We start from the raw sequence: 18,067 nt of genomic DNA on the forward strand, positions 1-18,067 counted from the left end.
AAAGTTTGAAAATAAAAGAACGGTCAGGACAAATGGCCGCTAAAGCGGTTTCAAAGAGAAAAAATATATCGAGTCGATATTGTTTCTCAAGGGTGACACGTTTAAGTTCTAAAAACAATGGCAGCGGTAAAACAGTAAAACACACGTAGTTCAACAGCAATTAAACTAAAGCGACATCAGTTAGCAGCGGTCACATTTACAGTACTGTACTTTCTAGTGTTTCTGTCAAAGGGGCATTTTATTTTGAAAATTTGTTTCGGAAGCATACTTCTTCCTCTAACTAACTTGGCGCTGTGACATTACAGTGAACACACGGGCTAACCAGTCTGACAGCAATCAATCTTCCAGTAAGCAAAGGAAATCTCTGCATTGTCCACCCGGATCTATATTACTTGTGTTATGAGAAGAGGACGCGGGCTCTCTTTGGACAGCGGTGAGGAAAAAAAGTAGCGCCGGGGCTAATGCTAGTTTACGGCTACATGTAACATGACCTAGCTTAATCTGTTAGCCTCCAGGACAGCACTCACCATATGTGTGTACAGCTACCTATCTGAACACCGTGGGTAGAAATGTGTAGGAAGATGCACGGCGTCACTGCTAACTCTTGTTCGATAACTTTGCTAAAACACTTTTAATAAACAATCCATCTTCCATCCACTGCAGTTTGATACTTTGATACTTAAGTTATGTAACTGTAATATTAAGATCAACAGAAGTGTTTCGGCTCGATCCAAACTGTGTTTGCGGTGTTGTTCGTGCCCGCTGATACGAGTGTGTTTGTCCTTGCTGACGCCTCCGGTTTCAGATTGACCAGCATGGCTGCGGCGCCTCCACTCAGACGGACAGACTCGGCCCAGGGCGAGTTTTCCCCTCTCAAGCACTTTGTTGTGGCCAAGAAGACGATCAGCGATGTGTTCGAGCAGCTACTCCACTACGTGAAGGAGACTTCAGAGTTTGTGGAAGGTGAGAGAAGTTTGCCTGGGAGCTTCTAACACCGACTTCTTGTCAATCAGGAGTGTTGGTGCAGGAGGCGCACAGCACTTGCTTTTCTTCATGCTGTGTTTTTGTGCTGACAGACATCAGCGGGAATAAAGCTTTGGAGAACATCGCAACTCAGGATCAGAAGGAGCAGATTAAGGCATATAGAGGCAAACTGGCTGTCATCAAGGAGGTGCTGGCACGCAGGCACATGAAAGTGGCCTTTTTTGGCAGGTTAGTCTGTTGTCAGGTCTCTTACCTGTTGACCAGATTTATTTTTATTTAATGACATTTTATTAATAAAATTTTTGTTATCAGTTTACTTCAGTGATGTGTTTGTGAGATTTAAGAAGATCAGAACAGCTATTACAATATAAACGGTGCATTTGTGAAGAAAGTGGACTCACACTCATCTTAAGTCTTGCTAAAGAAGTCTTTTTCTTTTTATTTCAGTGTAATCAGGTGTTTTCACATCTAGTTTTACTTTTTATGTTTACTTTCGTTGAACTATAATAACCATGCTTTACACATGCTCTACCAAAAGCGGTGCTATTCTTAAATGGTATTTTCCAGAGTGGTTTTTTTTTTTGTTGTGACGCTCTCAGTCGTGGGAATGTAAAGCGCTCGTTTCCCTGTTGTGTGGATAGGCGTGTCTTTACTTTCATTTTCTTTAACTATGAGTCACGTGCCTCGAGTAGTTACCTGACCGTGAAACTAATGTGTTACAGCAAAACAAGCATGTCCTATATTCAAGTAATTCAGTCAGATAGCAATAAATTGCACCATACAGCAGCTGGACTAGCTGAAAATAACAGGAACTTTGTACGTAACACTTTCATTTCTTTATGAGTTTTTAATATTATGAGCACACTGAGCAACAACAGGTCTCACTTGCAAATGACACCTCGAGTGTCAGTGGGGACTGCCTGTGTGAATAAAGGTTAAATAAGTAAGTAAAGAATCTGTTTGTTGATCTCAGAACCAGTAATGGTAAAAGCACAGTGGTTAATGCCATGCTGAGGGATCGAGTGCTGCCAAGTGGTATTGGCCACACCACCAACTGCTTCTTGAGTGTGGAGGGCACCGATGACGATAAGGCCTACCTCAAGACAGACGGCTCAGATGAAAAGAAGAGTGTCAAGGTAAGTTTAATTCAGAGGCAGCAGAATGTTTTTGGAAGTTTGCGAGCTCTGTCTAGTAATTATGTGCAGCTGATCCCCTCCAGAGAAACTGAGGACAAAGTTTACGTGAACACACGCACCAGAATGCCACCGTGGTCGTTAATCAGAGCATCTGTTCACACTGCTTGCCGCTCTTTCTATCATACTATACGTCCTTATTCTTGTTGTTTGTGGTTTGCTATTAAAACACCAGTAATAATGGGACTGAAGTTTTCACAGTTGCAGATAAATGTAGCACTTGAGTAGCTAAATGGACTGGTTATTATATGGCGCTTTCACACCAGCACTTATTTCTGTGTAAGTGCTTTCTGTCTAACTTCACACACATTCATACTGTGTCTGCGAGCATGCAGAGTGGAGCAGCCAGGGATTGAACCACAAACCTTTCAGGTAGTCGATGGCTTGCTCTACCTCCTGAGCTACAGCCACGTAAATAGTCAGTTGAATGCAAGCTGAACTTGTAGCCATGTAAGAACATGTGACATGAAGGCAGGATGTTTACTGCAGTGTCAGGTGTCGGAAATTTAAAGGAGACCCTACAGTCTTGTTTACTGTGTGGAGCTGAGCGGCTTCGTCTCACCTTCCTAATAATCAGTCTGCTGTTTTTACGTGTTAATAACTCAAGTGACTAAAGCTAGGTGGGTTTCCAAGTGGTAAATTTACTCATATTTATAAATAATGCACTTCTACTCGAATCAAGCACTCGAAGCACTTTTCACTACAAGCCACTTTTCTTCTAGTCATACAGACATAAGGTGCTTTGTTAACACACTCTCTCACACTCTGATGGATTCTTGGGACAATTCAGGGTCCAAACCAGCACCCTTCGGTGGTTTTTAACACATTTTGGTGGCTGCAAAATGTGCTAAAATTTTCATTTGCATTACTATAAACTTTTTGTGTAAATATTCCTAACATCAGTGGATTTCCTCCCTGTCTGCAGACCGTGAACCAGCTGGCTCACGCGCTTCTCATGGATGAAAGCCTGGATGCAGGCTGCCTGGTACGTGTCTTCTGGCCAAAGACCAAATGTGCTCTGCTGCGAGACGACCTGGTGCTTGTAGACAGGTAACAGGATCAGATCTTCGCATCTGAAAAGTCCACCTATCTCGTACATTAGGTGTATTTGACCTCCCTTCTGACTTCCAGCCCCGGAACAGACGTCACGTTAGAGCTGGACAGCTGGATAGACAAGTTTTGTCTGGATGCTGATGTCTTTGTGCTGGTGGCAAACTCGGAGTCTACACTCATGAACACGGTAAAGTGTCTCACACACATCAAACTCATGTTTGGCTGCTGTCCTGTTTCAATAATTAGTTGCAGCAGCACTTTCATGCGTAGATAGGGAATAACCTGAGCTGGGGAAAAGGCCGGATAACGTTTTAAATCATCGAAACAGCTCCATGGGTGAGCGCCACTCTCTTAAGGATTGATCAAAGAAATTCCCTCATTGTTCCCGCTTGTAATTCAGCTCTGAATTTTGCCATCGTATTGCCAGCACCTGTCATCTTATCTGATCTGTCTAGTCAGCGTTTTTCAGATTGCCTCTATGCTTGTGTCAGTCATCAAAACCATTATTAAAACCATTATTAGGCTTGTTAGTTACTGATATTTTATCTGCTCCTTCTTTGTCAGTTACTTGTTTAAATGCATATTAATGCATATATTGATAGCTATTAGATGATAGGGTCGCTGTGTCCGTCGGCCCGTTGTCACCCGTCGTTGCTCTATAAGCCTCTAAGTTTTCATTTAAGTGGATGGTGTCCCCCAAAGGCCTATCTCCCCTCACCACACTCCCTGCCGGTAACTGATGCCCTCAGGGGTCGGTGCGTTGGTGGTTCTTGGTGTCCGGGGCTGGGCGCTCAGGTATGTACCAGCTCACTCCCGGCGACTACTTGGCGGGGCTTGGTGCCTGTTGGTCGGTCAGGTCTCTTCCGGGGCAAAGGGGGCCCTCGGGCCTACGGGCCTGCGGCTCGGTTCACTCTGGCACAGCTGGCAGGCGGCAGAGCCGGCGGGCACGCCGCTGCAGCCTCCTCTGGTTTCTCCACCGTGGCTACTGGGTGACCCCTCATCTGGCGCTCTCCTCAACTCTTCCCACCCTCCGGTGGTCCTCCTTGGACTCTTGCACTCTGGGGCCTCTGGATGTCTGGGGCCTGGATCTCCTCCATGCCTGCTTCATGCCCTGGGGGCGGGACTATGGCTCTCTACACCCTCTAGCAGACCATTACATGGGGAAACCTTTTGAATACAAGCGCGCTGATCCACACAGGTGTGCACACGGGTGTTCACTGTTCATAGACTTAAATCACACCTTTATTGGCTGCTATTTCCAAGCACACTGTGCGCTGTCTGTCCTGCGTGCTGCACAACAACATTCAATATTTAGTATTTACTGCTGTTTACACTTAGCTAGATTAATGTGATGGTGTTGTGTTTAGTATGTTGCTTTGTTTTTTGTTTTTTTTGCTTGTTTTCTCTTCTTTTTCTCTCAACAGGTGATCCAGGAGATTTTTTTTCTTCTTTCTCTTTTTAAGTTTCCTTTCTCACTGTCCCTCTTCCCTTCTGTTTTTCTTTTCCTTCCTCTTTCTTTCTCCCTTTCCTATCCCTCACTCATGTCTGTCCCGTCTGTAACAACTGAAAATAAAATAAAATAAATAATAAAAACAAAGGTCGATCAAATGGACCAATACGGCAAGGCCGTGATGATCCATTTGGAAGTAAATCCATTGGGTCTCCTTGTTGGTCTTCAGACAACAATTCGGCTAAAGAACCAAATGGGACAGGCAAAAAAATAAAAAAATAAGTGGATGGTGGCACAGCAGTTTGACTCCAAGTTTCCAGTTCTGTGAGTGCCAGAGGGGCCGTGTGGATGTTCTCTATGCTGAGCCGATAAGAGAGCAACCAGCCAGTATTTATGTCCGACCACAAACAGGCCTCTTCTTTCTGTCTGCACATTCATGCAGCGTGAAGCTAAACACAGCCAGTCACAGAGATCTTTAGCGCAGCTGCAGTTCTTAAAGGCAAAGCAGACTTTCCACTCTGGGCTTTTCTGTAGATATAAATCGAGGATTTATGTAAATAACTTTGATGGCTGAGTAGCAAACATAAAGCTACCATTTCTGCATAAGTGTGCAAACCGTGAGGATTTTACCCCTGCAGTCTGCACCCTGTCAAATCAAGCAGGAGCTTTGTTTTGGAAAGAAAGAAGTGACTTCCTGTCTTTACTGTTCTGCACTACTCAGACTGTCCTTTAACACCCCCACTTCTTTGCTTCTAGGAAAAGCACTTTTTCCACAAAGTGAATGAGCGTCTTTCAAAGCCGAACATCTTCATCCTCAACAATCGCTGGGACGCCTCAGCAAATGAACCAGAATACATGGAGGACGTGAGTATGGGATTGCTGTGTCATCAGCCTCCAATGAAAGAGATTTGTTACTTTGAGAATACGTAATGTAAAAAACCTCTCATACGTGAAGGTGGCGTGTCTTCTTTCTCAGGTGAGGAAGCAGCACACAGACCGTTGTGTGAACTTCTTGGTGGACGAGCTCAAAGTTTTGGACCGTGATAAGGCACCCAACCACATTTTCTTTGTCTCTGCAAAGGAGGTGCTCAATTCCCGTATGCAGCGTGCACAAGGCATGCCTGAAACAGGTGAGGATACAGGGAAGGTCGGACTAACAAAGTGTACTACCCAGATTTCATACACGTGCGTTCACCAGTGTTACGCAGAAGCCTTGATATCAATATAAAGCAGAACTATGAACGAATATTAAATTAGAGGTTTAGATGTTTACATCCGATGTGAGTCAAAGTATTGTACGCGTGTATTTTTGCAGTCATGTTCAGAACTTTAGGATCTTTCTAATGTGATTAAATTGTCCAACAGGTGGCGCTCTTGCTGAGGGCTTCCAGGAGAGACTGAAGGAGTTTCAGTGCTTTGAAAGGAGGTTTGAGGTGTGTTTGTGTGCGTTTAGGAAAACAAATACATTGAAGCGTATATTCCAATGTTTACTAACAAACTGAGTGTTGGATGGATGTTAAAGTCGTTACAAATATAGGATTCAAAGAAACGTTAGGTTGCATGGATGCCTGCTGAGAGCTGCAGTTAGCGCATTGTCAGAAATTACAGCTGAAGAAAGAAGGGAACTCACTGCTAAGCTAACTGAGATCCTCATTCATTGTGAGCAGGAGAAGAAAAGAGTGGCTGCTCTACAAGAAGCAGAACGTAGCTTGTTGCATAAGTCTGCTAACATCTGAGGAATAAATTAGAAATCTTCAGATGTTCCTTTGCCAGCTCAAAGTAGTAGTAGTCTGTGTGTGTTTCGATGTTTTTTAAAAAAACAAGAGTCGGCGTGAGTCTTCCCTCGAGCAGTAACAGCTGACAGAAGCAGCCAGCTGCTCAGACTTTGACTCGCCGTCCACTCGCTGCTACTTTTTTACATCAACCTGCGTCTTCATTGCTGAAATCTAGATTCACTTAGGTGAGGGCAGCCGTTCGTTTTGTTCCACATTTTTTCATTGAGTTTTCTGTTGCTTTTTTTTTTTAAATTTTGCATCTTATTTTGGTTTTTGTTGTATTTCACCGTATAGATCCTGGGAATAAAAGCACATAGAATAAGAGACATTTGGCTTCACTGGCAGCTTGGTCTGGCTGTTGGGGTTGTTAGTGATGGATGCTGGAACATCAGATTAGATCCAACATAGGAAAATGTTAAAGTAGGCAGTTAGCAAGTTAGCATACACTTCTCCTCCTCCTTTACACCTGAAATAGCCCAATAAAGGAGGAATTGTTTGGAAGAGAGCATATCAGAGAAATCATCATACAGCTGGAAAAGGGGAAACAAAAAGTGCTCTGAGAGAAAAACAAAGAAAGCACAGCTCTGATGATAGATTTACTATATCGTTAGAGAGCTGCTTCTGTCAGGAATCTGTTCCCAGTAAGTCATCGCGATACTCTTTACTTAACTTAAAATGAAGAACAGCTACTTTAAATCCCAACATGACATAAAATTCCTACTTATCTATGTTGCACTTCCTCCTTCATTCTGTTGCGTTTGTGTTTAAATTCACTTAATATGTTGATTTTTATTTCTTAATTTTGTTGTGAGATCACCAACACACTACTGTGACCAAATGTGGGCTGCGTGACACAAGATACGCACTCTGCTGCTGTCGTTTCCACACCTGTGTTTCCATTTCTTTTCTTCTTCTTTTAAGTCAAACGTAGCAGGTGTTTATCTTGTCCTACATTCGTCCCTGGTGGCGTGCAAGTTCCCGCACGGCGTCCAGCAGCAGCCACAGTAAATGTCACAGTAACTTGTGTGTTATGGCCTCGCAGGAGTGTATCTCGCAGTCAGCAGTGAAAACAAAGTTTGAGCAGCACACTATCAGGGCCAAGCAGATCACAGAACAAGTCAAGAGCATAATGGATGCCATCCACATCGAGGCCGCGGAGAAGAGGTGAGCGCCCGCTACGTTTTCTTTACTTATGATGTCTGATCTTCCTCCAGCTGAAGGGTTTCTAGAGATAAAACATCAGCATGCTGAAAAGTTATGTGATCATTTGAGTTGTCAACATGTGTTTTTTTGCTGCTTTCTGCTGTGCAGGTCTAATCAACGTTTTACTGTCAAGTTATTTACCTGCTAGTTTGCATGTGTGACAGCATTTCCTGTTTGGGGGGTGGGTCTTCAGAGTGGCGGCACTGGAGGACAGAGAGTATCAGATGGATCGGCTGGAGTTTGTCAAGAATCAACTCAACCTGCTAATCGATGAAATTAAAAAGAAGATCAAGGCGATCAGTGAGGACGTGGAGTCCAAGGTAACAAAAGGAGAAATGGATTTTTTTCTGCCCTGAAGGATCTCCAACCTCAGATATTTACTGTGTGATTACACCAACACATGCAGTGCTAATTATCTGCTGATCACTTTCATCTGATCATAGTTTTTAAGGAGCCAGATATTACTATATATCACCTAAGAGGTTTTTTTCTGCTTATAAAACAGATTTCTCGTTTATTTATTGACTTGGTCACGCTGTCTGCTTTTATTAGCAAACACGTTGCCAACAGCAGATGGCAGGGTGCCCTCTGGTGGCCAAATTATGCATAATCAACACCTGATTGAAGGGTGTTTCACCTGTCTCTTCTTTATAACAGCTGATAGATTTATCAGATGTTATAAATGCCAGTAGGTCAGCAAATAGCAAATATTATATCAATCAATCAATTTATTTGTAAGCAACATTTAAAAACCACACAGGTTGACCAAAGTGCTGTACATAGTAACAAAAGTAACAAGTAGAACAAACACGCACAGAGAATAAAACATAAACTCAGTCATGATTAAAAGCTAGAGAGTAAAAATGTGTTTTGAGACAGGCTTTAAAAATGTCGAGTGTTGGAGAGATGCTAATCTGAAGAGGCGGACTGATCCGAAGTTTGGGCGCAGCAGTCACAAAGGCCCGGTCTGCTCTGTGTAGCCTGCTGCCAGGGACAATCAGAAGCAACTTATCAGCTGACCTGAGAGATCTGTTTGCAGTATTTTTAGTTAAAAGGTCAGAGAGGTATGACAGAGCTAATCCATTTAGAGACTTAAAAACAAGCAATAATCTCTATATAACTATATATAAATATCTTAAAATCAATTCTACAATGCACTGGAAGCCAGTGTAAACGAGCCTGGAGAGATGTGGTCATGTTTACGAGCGCCTGTCAGGAGTCGGACTGCGGCATCCTGAACTAGCTGAAGAGCAGAGCCTGGCTGGTACCGAAATAAAGACGATTACAGTCGTCAAGCCTGGATGAAATAAACGCATGGATCACTTTCTCAGAGTCAGCAGGTGACAAGATATTCTTAGTTTTTGCAATGATATCAATATCAGCTCAGCGATGACTTGATCGGGCTTCAAAGACAAAAAAGATCGGAGAAGATGAACGAGCCATTTTTAACATTTTATTTGAACTAGCTGATTAACAGAGCTTTTGTCTGTTTCCTTTCTCCTTTAAATGAAAGTAACTTAATTACCTCTATGTGCAAAAATAAAACTGTAATTGTTTTTTCTTCTTTATTTCGCTGATATTGAAATTGGAAAAACTTCTTGGTGCCTGGACAGAAACCAGAGGAAGCTCTGTTGTGTGTCATTGACTAGATCAACTTGAGCTCCCATGTTGCGTTTTATCCAGGTTTCCACCGCCATGGGGGAGGAGATCTGTCGCCTTCATTTAATTGTTGATGAGTTCCACTGTGACTTCCACCCCTCACCTCAGGTCCTCAAAATGTACAAGTCTGTAAGTAAAGGCAGCATAAAAACACCTCAGAAATAAAAGCCAATAAAATGATGTTCTGCTTAGCCGGCTGTAAGGGTCAACAGTCGATGCTCATTAAAGTTGTCTGCTACACATTCAGTCACCAAGCACATAAACTGCCTGTACATACTACTTGATGAAGTTTCTCTCTGCTACACTGTGTACGACACACATTTAGTTTAACTTTATCCGACAGGCTTCTATTTCCTTCCTCTGAAAGCAGTTAGCGTCTGCTAGCTTTAGCGCTACAGCGTTCCAGTTTTAGTGCAATAACAGATGCCACGTCTGCATAAACACTGTGACAGTGACTTGCGTGCAAAGATCCTTTTTTCCATCTGACCTCTGACCCCTGTTGCTGTTGGCAGGAGCTGCTGGCTCACGTGGAGGAGGGGATGGGCAAGAATTTGGCTTTCCGCTGCTCCAATGCTGTCAACGCCTCTGTTCAGTCCACCCAGGAATACATGATAGGTAATTCACGTAACACGGATGTTAATAAGAGCTCCTTTGCAATGTTGCAATATAAAAGCTGAAGTCGTTAACACAATTTCTGAAAATGGTTTCATCTCTTAAGAAATGGATATTTTTTATTAGAAAATGGCTTCAGGGCAGCTTTTTTTCGCTCCATCACTCATTCGCAGCATTGCTAAACTTGGTCAGAACCTTTTTGCCTTCAGGCTGATGTCTGCTACACCCTGATCGCTGCTATATTTACCCTCCTCGCTGAATGCCGTCATTCCATGCCCCATTATGCGACAAATGCGTCACGCATGCAAGCTGTGCTCAGTGACAGTGATGTTGTAAAGGTGTTGATGTGCCCTCTGATGAAAAGACTTCCGGAGCTGTTCTATAAATCGGTTTCTCTTTTTCCTTGTAAGGAAAAGTGCAACACAAATGTGTCATATTTGGTTCTTAACTTTGAGCCCAGCAGGTCCCTAAAGTTATACCAGCTCTAAATGTGAATGTCCTCATTTTGAAGGGCTGCCTACCTCGTGTCCAAATATGCCTTCTCTTCATTTTATGCTGGGATTCTCCCTTTCCAGAGAGCATGCTCCCTCTGCTTCCCTCTTCAACCCAGAGCCAGGTGTCCATGCTGATGAACAGCAGGAAGTTTGACATGAGTTACGACCTAAACTGCGCCACACTTTGCAGCGACTTCCAGGAAGACGTTGAGTTTAAGTTTTCGCTGGGCTGGAAAGCGTTAGTCCACCGCTTTCTGGGATCTGCCAATGCAGAGAGAGCTCTTAGACTGGTGGACCAGAACTTTCAGGTGCGCACCAATCAAGAATTATTATTGTAATGAGACTTTTTCACACCCTATTCTGAAAAACTCTGCTTGTCTTTCCTTAGACACCTCGCCCAGCACTGCCTCAGACCCAAACACCCTCCTCCTCAGCGCCCCCCACGACCGTGGCAGTGCCCAACCAGCAGACAGCCCTCGTGACCCAGGAGGACCTGATGGTGGCCATCGCTTCCCTCAATTCCCGCACTTCAATGGGCGTACTGGTCGTTGGAGGAGTGGTATGTTGTGTCTGAGGTCGTTTTTAATTCCAACATATGAAATGTGGTGTGTGAGTAAAGAGTAAGGAAGACAGTGCATTTTTTTATCTAGCACATTTCAAACAGAAGTGATTTACAATAAAAAGAAAAAGAAGAAGCTGCTCTTAACCACAGCACTGGTTTCACTGTCAAGATGTTTGAACCTGTTTTAATAAAAGGAGCCCGAGAACCCGGGTCTCATTTTAACCTCTCAGTTAATAGTGGACAGTCAAACAATATGAACTCTGATTGGACATATTTAACTGTAAGAAACTGTTTTGACATTGAGTTTTTATTTGAGCTCTCCCTGAGCTTTGTTATGGACCAGGGTGTTCCAATATTCAGAAATCAAAAGTCATGTAAAGTTCAGCTAAATGTGCAAAACTGTATCCAACGAAATTCAGGCCTTATGTTTGCCACCACTGAACTAACATGTACTCCCCCCCCCAGTGTGAATCAGCAGGAAGTAGACTTTGTAGATCTTTGTGATGTGCATTTTAGCCTGTTTAACATTTTCCTGTTAAAATGGTTGATATTTGTTCCATTGTAGCTCAAAAGGATTGTTTAGATGACCGTCTTTGTAAACCTATAGAGAGAAGAGTAGTATTTGCAAATACACGGTGCTGAACTCGACGTGTTTAATCTAAGCTTTCACCACCTAAACAGCAAAATAAGCATGCTTCACCTGCCTACTCTCTCTCAGGTGTGGAGAACCGTTGGCTGGAGGCTGATCGCCCTGTCAGCCTCTCTCTATGGCCTGCTGTACGTATACGAGAGACTCACTTGGACCACGAAGGCAAAGGAGCGTGCTCTGAAGCGGCAGTTTGTGGACTACGCATCCGATAAAATGCAGCTCATGGTCAGCCTTACGAGTGCAAACTGTAGCAAACAAGTACAACAGTAAGTGTGCTGCCTTTCATATTATCTATCCAGTGAGCTGACGGTGTGCACAATGAACCTTCTAAAAATCATTTCTGCCACTTGCTCTTCTGTGTGCATGAACAGGTTATAGCCTCATGGTTTTTGCTTCCCTCCTCCTGCCTCCTTTCCTAATTTAAACCTACACAGCTCGGCCCCGCCCTCTGTATCGGAGCTAAATAAATAAGCAGTGCCACACTGTGCCCTCTGTGTTACCAGGGAGATGGCAACCACCTTTGCTAGGCTCTGTCAGCAGGTGGACCAGACGCAGAAAGAGCTGGAGGCAGAAATCCGTCAACTGACAGCGAAGATCGATCAGCTGGAGAGCATCCAGAGCCGCTCCAAGAGCCTGCGGTCAGTCCAGCTCCCTCTCTTATTGGGAATAACGGGAAAAGTAGAGCGTCTGTCTGGGAATTTATCAGGAACCAGTGTGGGGAACGTTAACATCTCAGATCAAATGAATGATAACAGTAATTGGAAATGTGTAGTTGAGTTCTACATGACAGATATCACAAAATGTTATCTCAACCCAAGAAGGTAATAAGTCAAGTATTTCTTTTTATACATGATGTGTGCAGACATAAAGCCACTGACCTGGAGAAGCAGCTGGAGGGGTTCACCAAGCAGTATTTGCAGCCTGAGCAGTGAAGATCCTGTTCTTCATCGCTCCACAGTTCAGTCTCACGGAGCCAGTCATTCCTCAGTTCGGTGCCACGTCACTGCAAGATCGCGCAAACTACAGCCGAGGTTTATGCGCCGATGTTTTGATAATCAGCTTCTCAATTATTCATTTATAATTTTGTTGGTACCCCGGGAACAGTTTTCAATCTGAATAGCCTCTTGTAATTTTTTCCCTTCTTTTTGTCATTTTGTAGATTTGACTGTTAATCTAAAAAAGAAAAAGATGAATCTTCATGATTAGCAGAGAGACGGGCAAAGGCCCAAACAGGTGTGCTGTATGTCAGGCTCTTCTAAAAGCAGCGAACACACCTGAATCCTGTGGTGCAGATATGCTCCACGGGTCACTGTTACCCTGGTCGGCGTGCACACCACCGGTCGGGTGCTGTATTTGGACACTAATGTGCTTCTGACTGTGAATATTTCAGTAACCTCTACGACTGTACGTGCATCTGTTTGGTCACATCTACGTTGTGTGAAAAACAAATTAATTTAATAATGAAAGAAAACATTTTCACAGGAAGCTCAGTAAATTCATCGTTTGAGTACGAATGAAAAGCTGAAGCCTTGTCTGCTATTTTCTAATACTCCAAACTGTATAGAAAAGCTTTCAAAATATTCATATATATATTTTATAATACCCTATTTTATTTATACCCATTACCTGATAATGACTACACCAGTGTGCACTTTGTAAACTTTTTTTCCTCTAATGTGTCCTGAAGTATGTGCAGATTTTGCAAATTGCATTAAAACTGCAACGATCTAAAACGAGATTTTGTGCGTTTCTTTTTGGACACTTACAGAAAAAAGGTCAAAGGTGTTCAATATTGCAATAAATTAGAGTCACTCTGCTGCTAGTTTAAGATTGAATGGCGTGAAGTCGACAATAACATGCCGTCTGCTGCTGATAATGAATGACTGTAAAATGAACAGCAAAAATCAAAAGCGCAAATCTGTGGCTGTCTACATGCACAGAAATCTCCAGCCAGACCTACATCAGTTTGAAAGAGGAATTCCTCCACTGATAGTGATGTAGTTGCTGCACCCGAGGTTCTATGTAGGAGCATAACCAGAAAACAGCCAGTTTAGTGGAGCCCCCTGTTGTACAGAGACACTGCAGACATGTTGCACAGACTCGGATATGCTTTGGCAATCGGCCGCATTTGGGAATTAGCAAATATTTGCAAGCCTTAGCAAATCTGAGAGTGAATGCAGTGCTGTTATTAGGATACACATTGCTTCCAACCAGCAATTTGGTTACCACAAATACTTGTAATCTGTCACTGAATTAGGAGGCTGGTTTGGTGTGACTATAAAAGCAACACAAAAAAAACAGCTTGGCATGTGAACTGTGCAGGATTTCTTTTTTCCTTTTAAGGACGGAGGTTCTCCGAGTATGTTTGCAGTTCCCTAAGAATACAGACTCATTTTATATTAATGGTTTATAGCTTGATGACTTGATTCACTTGTTAGCAAGACATTTGCTACAAGTCTTCCCAGCAGCTCCTGACGACCTGCGCGTTGTTTTAACTTCTAAGTAAATAATGAACAAATGACTCGTATGTGCTTTACATAATAGTTAAAAAGAGCATTTTGAGCTCAACAAACTACCTCACTGACTGACTTCTGTGTGTAGATGTGTTTCAGTTATATGGGCGGGAAGGTTTGCGTGCCTGTGAGTGTGCGCTGTGTACTTGTTTGCAAAGACCATCCATGTTTTCTTGGTTAAAAGCTTTTTATTGGTTACAATAATTCATGGCAACGTATCAGTATCACCACGCCACTGTACAAATACAAAAAAAAAGGTCTGGTGTGAAAAAAAGACTATAAAAATTATTCCATAACAAGTGATTATAATTTCACACAATAGCACTGTAAGAGAATTATCATGGCACCAAGTCCCTGGTCTTTACTGGCTTAAAACATAATAAATAAAAATCAAACGAAGGAAGTCTCAGAACAGTAAGTCAAAGTAGATTTGAAGGGCAGTGCACTTTCTTGTGACCATGCGGTGGCGGTCCTGTAATGCTAATGGGGAATACTTTTTTCCTCCGATGAGCGACTTTCAGAAACAACTTTTTCATTTTCTAATGAACTTGCACGGCCTTTGCCAATAATACTGCGAACGCGTGCAGCAATGACGTTTGCAAGCCTGCTCTGAGGTTCAACATCTGCACTGCATGCGCCAAAGCTGCTGAAAAACAACAGCGTGCAGTCAAGTCTACTTCAATAATGAACACACTGGGGTTTTTGGTACTTTTGGACTCTAAAAGTATCAAATAAGGACATCACGTAGGGCTGCGGGGATGAACTGGAAAAGACTTCAGGTAAATACAACAGTTAGATGAAGTCAAGCACCTGTATTTGTTTTGTTTTTGACTGAAGAGTTTCCTGCTCTACTTGCATGAGCGAACGGCACAGGCACATAGAAGGATTACTGTTCCCGGGTTCCAGCTGCTAATAGTGCTGAATTACAGAGCGACACGATGGTTGTCTGCTAAAAGTCACTGTCAGTAATGCAGACAACACCCCCCCACACACACAGACACACACTTCCTTTTAAGCTGTTAAGGGCTAAGGTGTTTTTTTTTTCACAGCTAATGTTGGCAAATGAAAGTGAAAAAACTAAAGGAACAGTTCAACATTGTGGGAAAGGTGTTTACTCACTTCCTGGCACGCTAAGATGACCGAGATGGATCCTATTTATTCTTTAAAAGCACAGGAAGGCAAAATCTCACAACAATATTTAGAGCTTCATATTTCTGTTCAGTCATCGTTTGCTTCTCTGGGAAACCCTGCCTTTCATTCTTATTCTTCACTGTGTGGATCTCAGAATAAAGCGCTATGGCTGAATGCAGCTCAGGTAGTATGAATACGAGTCCATTTAATCTTGAAGTTGTTTCTGTTTTCACAGGAAAAACGTTGAGGAAAGTGTTTTTCCTCATTAAGAGAAGCACTTTTTTAATTGAGACAAAGGCCGTTATGAACACGCAGCATCTCGTTACTGTCAGGCATCACAGACAGCGCCTACAGAGGTGGACCTCTACCAGTTTACAGACTCAGCTGCTCAGTTAGAGTCACACTAGATTAATAAAGTCTAATTTGTACATTTTGGTCACGTTATGCTAATGACACACGAGTGTCAAGTAATTAACCCACGATCGTGCGGTTTGAAGGTCACTCTTATCACAAACACCAGGATGGAGACGTTGGATGTTCCTGGCTGTTTAACCCTGATGTATCACGTCTGATATGTGTGGTTTTGTGAGTTTGAGACTTCCACATCGTTACTGTGAATTTTTCCCAGTGAAAGAAATGTCTCAATACATTTTTAAGCAATAACTTGGAAAAACAAACTCATTCATGTATTATGTTGTCTGGTTTCTGTGACAGTCTGAATATTACAGTTTGTATTTACCGTGCCCCCATCCAGTGACATTTTAATTAACTTTAATATTCTGATACGACTGCAAGAAAGCACATTTCCCAAAAGTTTATACTGCTTCTTTAAATTCAAGCTGAGGACCCGTGAACACCTTGTGTCCACCGAGCTGAATAGAAGAATGAGCTCTGTCAGCACTCTGGGAAAACTCATCGTCCTCTCCTCATCATCACCGCCACATGTAAGCAGCCGCCCTGTTTGATCATCAAACACCAGACTGGATTGAAAATCAGACGCTGAGGTGACTTTTGATTTGATGGAGGAAGAGGAGGAGGAGGAGGCTGCCACTGGAGTACAGTGAGCTAACGTGTAGTTTTCAGTTCACAGCTCAAGGTCTGTGGGTAACTTTGGCACCAGTCTAACACTTGGATCTATACATTATCCACAAACGTCATCAGATTACACCCCACACACACCTCACACAGATATTCTCAGGTTCAAAAACTATAACTGCGTTTTAACATTTGCTGAAAAAGGACTTTCATGATGCAAAGCTGTGACGAAGCAGCAGACGGGTCAGTAGACACGGGGGCAAACAGGCCTCTCACACATACTACAAACGGATCTGCAGTAATATTAGAAAGCAGAGTTGTATAAAAGGTGCTGCTGTGCACTCGTTCTAAGCCGTCTGTGGTGTTGCGGTGGGTTTTCTGCAGGCATGCCTTCTTTTTGTAGTGTTCTACGGGAAAACGTTCTTATTGATCAGCGGCTAAACAGGAAGCGTGAGAGAAAAACATTACGGTAGCTGAAGCTCGTTTAACCTCCGATTATGAATGATATCGTAAGGCAGAATGGAGACACGATAGTTCCACATCCACAGGTGCACCAACCCTCGTTATCCCGCCCGTGTGGCTCAATGTTTACATCTATAAATAGGCACCTGAGACAGCTGATGGATAGGTCCAACTCACACACGTCACATGTGAGTGTTTAAAGCCTTTTAAGGAGCTGAGAATAATGGAAGATGCACGATAAGAAAATACTTAAATCAGAATTACCACGTCTATGTGTAAATAAGTCACGTGTGCTCGACGGTTTAACATTTGTACTACAGTTCATGAGTGCTGTTCTAGCTCTCTACTAAGTGTACATTTCACTTGCCATATTTAACAGTTCATAATGTTTCTGTTGAAAACAGTGAAAGTGTTAAACCCTTAAAAATATGTAGTTTCTTCTTCTTTTACAGGCCTGTGGTGGCACTGCTGTGACTTTGGCTGTCATGGTCACACATCTTGTTAATGACACAAACAACCCATCCTTCATTGAAAACAAAACGTCACGGTGAGCTGTGGCCGTCGTCCCTCCTTCTGACAGAGTCACTAATGTCCTTGGCGGTCCTGACATGAAGCTCCTCCTTTAAAGGGCCGCTCGGGGATGAGGTGTCCACTTGCAGCGCCGTTTTCTACACCAGCGTCATTCGAAGGGCGGCGCGTGATCTCAGATCTCAGAAACAGGGATGCAACGACCTCCTTCAATCCTATCATTGCGACCGAAGTGGCCCCCTGAGCATCCACAGTCCACTCAAGCAGGGCCTCGGATAAAATAAAGTTTCTATCTGAGTCTACAATTCACCAGTTTCTACTTTGGGGCTGGATCCAGACTTAAATCACAACCACTCCAATCATTTCCTTCCAAAATAAAAGACTGGCGGGAACGCTGGGATTCAGGCTTTTTTTGTTGGTTTTTGTTCTTTTTTTTTTAAAAAGAGAGCGATCACAGCCATCATTGACATGAATGCAACATTTACAGGTACAGGGTGCATGAATGATGTCACCACCTGTAACCATAACACAGAGATACAGGTGAATAAGGTGAGTTTTTGGTTTAGGTGTCAGATCCTGTGCACGATGAATCGGCGTCACTAAATCAACGGGAAAATTTGGAAACGTTACGCTGCTTTGTATCCGTTTAAACTCCCACACGATTTGGCATCTTGTTGCATTACATGAGTATGTCCATTCAAAATAAAATACCATATCAAAAATGATATTTATAAAAAAAACTAAACTCAAGGGCTGGAAATAAT

General features: G+C 42.9%; 1 protein-coding gene across 1 annotated transcript; it reads left to right on the top strand.

Moving 5' to 3' along the window:
- The first annotated feature begins 259 nt into the window (after nucleotides 1-259).
- LOC146490565 (mitofusin-1-like) lies at nucleotides 260-17,737 on the top strand. The gene is made up of 18 exons (XM_085152166.1): nucleotides 260-433; nucleotides 806-963; nucleotides 1,077-1,212; nucleotides 1,958-2,120; nucleotides 3,103-3,227; nucleotides 3,309-3,417; nucleotides 5,437-5,544; nucleotides 5,657-5,810; nucleotides 6,046-6,113; nucleotides 7,498-7,619; nucleotides 7,852-7,978; nucleotides 9,342-9,446; nucleotides 9,830-9,932; nucleotides 10,505-10,731; nucleotides 10,812-10,982; nucleotides 11,704-11,900; nucleotides 12,138-12,272; nucleotides 12,497-17,737. The coding sequence occupies exons 2-18, from the start codon at nucleotides 816-818 to the stop codon at nucleotides 12,564-12,566; spliced, it is 2,268 nt and encodes a 755-aa protein (XP_085008292.1). The 5' UTR covers nucleotides 260-433; nucleotides 806-815; the 3' UTR covers nucleotides 12,567-17,737.
- The last annotated feature ends 330 nt before the right edge of the window (nucleotides 17,738-18,067 follow it).

Source organism: Neolamprologus multifasciatus, chromosome 23, assembly GCF_963576455.1.
Source record: "Neolamprologus multifasciatus chromosome 23, fNeoMul1.2, whole genome shotgun sequence".
NCBI lineage: Eukaryota > Metazoa > Chordata > Actinopteri > Cichliformes > Cichlidae > Neolamprologus > Neolamprologus multifasciatus.

Bases quoted from the DNA above. Each gene is read 5' to 3' on its own strand.
- LOC146490565 (XM_085152166.1), top strand. From the start codon at position 816: ATGGCTGCGGCGCCTCCACTCAGACGGACAGACTCGGCCCAGGGCGAG. The intron at 6,114-7,497 runs GTGTGTTTGTGT...ATGGCCTCGCAG, and splicing joins GCTTTGAAAGGAGGTTTGAG to GAGTGTATCTCGCAGTCAGC. The intron at 7,620-7,851 runs GTGAGCGCCCGC...GTGGGTCTTCAG, and splicing joins ATCGAGGCCGCGGAGAAGAG to AGTGGCGGCACTGGAGGACA.